The sequence below is a fragment of the Oncorhynchus clarkii genome, chromosome 5, assembly GCF_045791955.1.
Source record: "Oncorhynchus clarkii lewisi isolate Uvic-CL-2024 chromosome 5, UVic_Ocla_1.0, whole genome shotgun sequence".
Lineage (NCBI taxonomy): Eukaryota > Metazoa > Chordata > Actinopteri > Salmoniformes > Salmonidae > Oncorhynchus > Oncorhynchus clarkii.
In genome coordinates, this window is record NC_092151.1 from 67,729,323 (window position 1) to 67,735,905 (window position 6,583).

At 40.7% G+C, this 6,583-nt stretch overlaps 1 protein-coding gene across 1 annotated transcript; it reads right to left on the minus strand.

The window, feature by feature from the left end:
• Positions 1-3,513: 3,513 nt before the first annotated feature.
• Positions 3,514-6,230, minus strand: LOC139410182 (doublesex- and mab-3-related transcription factor A2-like). The gene is made up of 2 exons (XM_071155636.1): positions 5,437-6,230; positions 3,514-5,108 (listed from the first exon to the last, which is right to left on the minus strand). The coding sequence occupies exons 1-2, from the start codon at positions 5,882-5,884 to the stop codon at positions 4,264-4,266; spliced, it is 1,293 nt and encodes a 430-aa protein (XP_071011737.1). The 5' UTR covers positions 5,885-6,230; the 3' UTR covers positions 3,514-4,263.
• Positions 6,231-6,583: the final 353 nt, after the last annotated feature.

Below are 6,583 nucleotides of genomic sequence, written 5' to 3' on the forward strand. Positions count from 1 at the left end.
ACTATTTCCTACTTTGCAACTACTTAGCATGTTAGCTAACCCTAAACCCTTTTCACTAACCCTTCCCCTAACCTTAACCCAACTCCTAAACTTGACCCTGACCCCTAGGCTAGCTAACGTTAGCTAGAATTTGCAACATATACATTTAGCTCATTCGTAACATATTGTACGTTTTGCAAATGTGTAATATAATACGAATTGTATTTCGTAACATGTCATATGAAATGGGTGATGGACATCCACAAATGAAGAAATACCATACGAAATTTAACATGTATCATACTAAATGGAGTCTCGGATTTATGTACAGAATGATCCAAAATGCTCTGACCAGGTTGCACTCCTGCCAGAATGCATGCAATGCATTCAGAAATATCAGATCTCTGTAGGAACCCTATTACATATGCTGTGGTCCTGTGATAAACTGATATTATTTTGGGATAATGTATGTGCTATAATTTCATTGTGTATAGGAATTTATACCCATCCATCTCCACGATTATGTCTGTTGGGAAATGTAAATATTGGTTCTCAATATCAAAGTTTTGTAATCTAGGTCTAATTGCTGCTGCAAATAAAATTTAGAGCCATCTGTTGGAAAGCCTAATTTTCACCCTCAAACTATCTAGCTACGTACCGTTGGATTTTGTATATTATAAAAGGTAAACAAAAACCGGAAGTGTTTGACCACATTTGGAAACCATATGTATTTTTCTTAAAACTGCATTGTTGGTTAAGGGCTTGTAAGTAAGCATTTCACTGTAAGGTCTATACCGGTTGTATTCCGCGCTATGTGACAAATACAATTTTATTTTATTTTTGATCACCGGGGAAGGTGTTGTATAGTGGGCGTTTGGTTTTTGTGTTGCGTTTGTGATGTGGAAAAACGAATCAAAAACAATTTATACATTTTTTTTACAAATAATAATTTAAAGATATGAATCGAATAACAGAGAACATGTATTTCCAGTTAAATTAAAGCCATCAAATGAGCTCTATCCCATTCCTATCGAATATCACCTTACTAAGAACATGTGATGTATGCGGCTGACTGACAATTACTTGGTCCAAAGGACAATCATAGTATAAAAGAGACGTTTATACCGCAGGGTTTGAATGTCCAGATACTACAAGGATTGCTCAATCCGATATTCGAAAACCAGATTTATTATCATTCATTGTGGCAGGTCATTTAATGTAGCTCTGAAGTTATTACAACAAATACACTTTATGAAATGTGTAATAATGGGCTTCTCAGTAAGTGTTTCGTTTTCCGTTATTATGAAGGCACCCTGTCAATGACTTTGTTTACATTGTTATTTGGAAGGTGAGAGTGAATACTTCAATTCCGCTGAGCAAGAGAGATGAGGTTTCCACGGCATATTTCAAGAGTAGTGAAATTTGAATTCTGAAATGAATGTGCTCTTTGCCACTTCCCCAGTGTGTTTCTGTTTTCCCTCTCAAAAGGTATGCGACCGGGTCTATAGCTGGAAAGTCTATACGATTACTATAAGTTTAAAAAATGCATACAAAGGAATACAAATATTGTCATGAGACAGAGGCGTCATGCCCACACGGGCACGTGCCCCTTCAGATTTGTCCTGTAAAAAATATTTACACAGTACCAGTCCAAAGTTGACACCTACTCATTCCATGGCTTTTCTTTATTTTAACTTTTTTCTACAATGTAGAATAATAGTGAAGACAACAAAACTACGAAATAACACATATGGAATCATGTTGTAACCAGAAAAGTATTAAACAAATCAAAATATATTTGAGATTTTTTAAAGTAGCCACCCTTTGCCTTGATGACAGCTTTGCACACTCTTGGCATTCTCTCAACCAGCTTCACTACTAAAGGACCCCAATAATAAGAAGAGACTTGCTTGGGCCAAAAAACACCAGCAATGGACATTAGACCAGTGGGAATCTGTCCTTTGGTCTGATGAGTGCAAATTTGAGATTGTTGGTTCCGATCGCCATGTCTTTGTGAGACACAGAGTAGGTGAACGAATGATCTCACTTGTGGTTCCCACCGTGAAGCATGGAGGTGGTGGTGTGATGGTGTGGGGTTGTTTTTCTGGTGACACCATCTGTGATTTATTTAGAATTCAAGACACACTTAACCAGCATGGCTACCACAGCATTCTGCAGTGATACACCATGCCATCTGGTTTGCGCATTTGTTTTTCAACAGGGTAATGACACAAAACACTTCCAGGCTGTGTAAGGGCTAATTGACCAAAGAGATTTGCATCAGATGACCTGGCCTCCACAATTAAGATGGTTTGGGATGAGTTGGACCGCACAGTGAAGGAAAAGCAGCCAACAATTGCTCAGCATATCTGGAATTCCTTCAAGACTGTTGGAAAAGCATTCCAGGTGAAGCTGGTTAAGAGAATGACAAGCATTTGCAAAGCTGTCATCAAGGCAAAGGGTGGCTACTTTGAATGTAAAATATATTTTGATTTGTTTCACACTGTTTTGGTTACTACATGATTCCATGTGTTATTTCATAGTTCTGTCTTTACTATTATTCTACAATGTAGGAAATAGTGCAAATAAAAGAAAAACTTTTGACTGGTACTGTGTGTATATATAAATCTTGTTTGCCTGTAATATTACTAGCCACCTAACAATTTCATGAAGTTGGCTTTAGCTAGCCCAGCTAGGTTCCCAATCTCCCAACTTCATAACTAGCTATCAAGAAGCCATTTCAGGCTAGAAATCAAGTTAGAGTAGCTGGCTTGTCAAACTATCTTAGCTGGCATGCCCTGCTGGCAAGGTTGGTAGACTTAAGAAAAACAACCACTAACTAAATGTACTGAATAAGACTAATTTCTTTACCCCGATTTTAGCAGAGATGTATATTTCGTTTCTTTAATTTTTTTTTAAAGAACCAACAGTCAAGAGTATACAGACAGCTCAATACGTATTTTTAGAAAGGCAGAAAAACACGTTTTTTACATAGAATGAAGCATAATGATTATGGCTGTAGATTGCAGGAAAAAGCGTTTTCAGGTGTTCGAAAAATGACCCCCTCCGGAGCACCACCAGGCCACCCTCACATACTTTGTGCCCCATCAGATTTTTGGGGTGCATGACGAGACATGACACATTTCTGAAACATAAAAGTTAGCAAAGGTTACATAATATTTGTATAAGCACTATATGATAATTACTGCAAATAATAGCCTTGTAGGAATAATACAAATAATATCAGTAAATTGTTTGTGTGGTGTCTAGAAATAATTGGCAATCATTTTCTATAAAATAACATTTATTTCCAGTAATTTCACGTGACACTACAGCTTGTGACAGAGGAGCAATAGACTTGCAAACAAATGCAATTTCACAAAACAGAGAAGTGTTGTAGTGTAGTTGATAAAATGCTGGATAAAGTACACAGGTAAAGTCAATTATAATATAATCAATCTTATATAATCAAATGCAATATACAATGTACTGTTGGATAAAAAGTCAGAAAAATAATGCCAATACATCATTCGTTTTAACAATTAAGCTTTCGATTGTAATGTTCAAAGTCAGTAACCTAAACGTTATGGAAATAACTTGATCCCACTTGAACGGTTTTTGTTTTAAAGCTTGGCTGTCCTAAAAAACATTATTTTTTAAAAGTTTGAGCAATAATTCCTTAGTAACTAAGGTTGGATGTTTCCTCCAGATTTATTTTTTTTATACTAAAAATAAAAAGTAACAATTGCACCAGGTTCACCAAACACAACAACCCAAATATTTCAAAAAGTGAAATTGGGTTGCACCACTTTTTTTCAATCTCACAAAACCCTACAATTTACAGGAACCATATCGAAGTTATAATTTGGATGTGCTTCATATATGTACTTCAGTATTATGCTACTGCATACATTATGGTGTGATGAATAATTTGTCTGTCCGTTTTTCAGGAATTGCAACCCCTTTAGTAATGTTTCAGACAAAATACTTTCATTGGCGAGATATTTTCAGGTTACACACTATGATTGGCGGGGGACTTAAAGCAACAATTGTGTATATGCCCATGGAATAATAGGCTCTCTCTGAGAAAACAAAGTTATATAAGTGAGCCTGGGTTCGCATGGGACTAAAAACAAAGCATTATGTACAGCAGTGGAGTATCAAACATGACTGATTTCTTCATAACATTCAACACTTGTGGCTACAAATACACTGTTCCTCTCTGAATGTGTCCACTTGAATCCTAGCCCCAACACGACTGAGTTAATGAAACATTGCACATTCTCAGTCTAACGGTTTGTCTGGGTTATTGTTGACGAGGGGCCCGTACAGGCCATTGGTGTACCCTTGGTCTTTGTGCAAGAGTGTCCTGTCCCGTATGAGGTCACTGAATGAGTAGTCCATTGGTGGCCTGAAGCCCAGAGTTGGCATCAACCCCGTGGTGGAGTAGGGTGTCATGAAGGTGAGCCCTCTGCTGTGGGCCGAGTAGGCCAGCCGCAAGGGGTTTAGTCCCAGATGGGTGCTCAGGGGGTAGGTGCTGGGATCCGCGCCAAAGTGTGGCGCATTTGGCTGCAAAGGGGAGAAGGCGGAGCGGTTGCTCAGCGTTATTGCTCCCGGTAACATGGGCCTTGGAGTGGAAGAAAGGTGCGGCTGTGCGCTCTGGAGCATGCGTTCTGCTGTCCACACCTGCTCCGGGGCCTTGGCTTGTCCACTGTTGTTGAGAATTTGCTCGATGGCCTGCACCACGTCTTTCCCGCAGCCCTGTAGAACCAGTTCGAGAACACTTCGCTTGTGGCTGGGGAACACTCTGGTCAATATGTCGATGGGGTTCATTTGCCTGGAGGCGGCCGATGGTTCTTGATCATCTTTGTCGGTCTCCGAACCCGAGTCAGATCCTAAGGGGCTAATCGAACCCGGGGTGTCCTCTCCGTCTTTCATTGCCTTGGAGACAGGAGAGCTAATGAACGACTCTCCGTCTCCATTCTCGGAGCCTGAGCCATGACGCCCGTCTGGGGATGAGATCCCTGGTTCGCTGTCAGTGGAAACCGATTTGCCCACAGTCTGCTGCTTGGTCACTGATACTGACATTTGGGACTTCGGAAACAATTCAAACTTCTGCATGCTTGAATCTGTGAAATAGATACATTAAAAAAACGATGAGATGTCAGTCAAATAACAAAGACGCCCAATACGCTCAGTTTGATTGTTTTACCAAGATGTTCACTGTCACTTGACAGTTTGGTAAATTAAAATGCCAACTTGTCATCTTGAAATATGCGTCACCTCAAACATTTCTCCATCAGGGTCCTTTACGTTACTCTTCAAAGTTACGAAAAACAATGCGGAAAACACGCTTACGCACAAAATCTGACCTACATTGTGCCAATATCATTACGTCGGCCTATCAGTGTTTATGAGCAGGCTACTCTGAGCAGGATAATATATAAATCCACTTACCGGAGTTACTTTCGTTGTTGACAGAACCGAAGACCTCATAACTCTGACGAGGTGGTATGATGCCGTTGGCGGCCGCCAGAGCTAGCCCTTCTGCTGTCCCGTACAGGAGCTGCAGCTCCCGGGCTTCGTTCTCCTCCTGAGCTTGCTGTCGACGGAGAGCCACTTGTGCGGCCATTACGCGCTGTCTCTCAGCGATTAGGGTGCATTTGGCGCACATACAGTCCTTCCAGCGGCAATAGCGTTTATGGCCCTTCAGCGCAGATACCACGCCATGATTCCTGCAGCGGGCACACTTCGGGGTGCGAGGATACTTCTCCGTTGCGCGATATAGCATTGGACCCCGCAGGAGGCTACTGGCCATGGAGACGGGGATGTTGACAGACGCTCCGGCTCCAGGGTGGACCTGGGATCCTGACGGTGCGGTGGAGAGCTCTGGTCTCAGATCCATGTCCTATTGCTGATCAATATCTACTATCAATCGGAAAAAGTAACGTGATGATGCAGCGTAGTTTGTATTGATGCTGAGGAGTAAATTGTTCACACCAGTCGAACAGTTGTCAACATTCCTGCACAACTTCTAAAGTAGGTTAATCTACTGGTGTTCTGTCCATTGAAGATAACGATACGTAGCCGCAACCAGATAAAATACCGATTGTCAACTTGCGCGAGTAAAGTATAAAAACGCCATGCAACCTGTCAAGAGTTGATTAACTCTGCAACAATCTGTACTGAAAAACTAACTTTTAACGTGTTATGTACGAGGAGAAATCCAAGAGACTTGCAGAAATTAGTGCCCTGTTTTAACTTAATATCACCTAAAAGGAGCCGAGGTTGCTATACTCGCACCAGCGTGAGACACTAACTTACTCAAGAGATTGCCACTAGATACAGATCCTCCTCTCTCCATTGTTACTGCTACGTTTTCATTAGACAAATTTGACAACAATGTGGCGCCTGTCATTGGCCAAAGGGGGAAGGTGCAATCTGATTGGCCTGTCACTTTTTCAACTGTGTCCACCTGAGTTCTTTCTCAAATAACAAGTGTTTAGAATCTGAAGGGGATCCTGAAGAGCTAAAATACATAATTTTCAACTTCAATTCAAAAGCAAAAAGAAAACTACATATCAAATCAAGTAATATTTATACA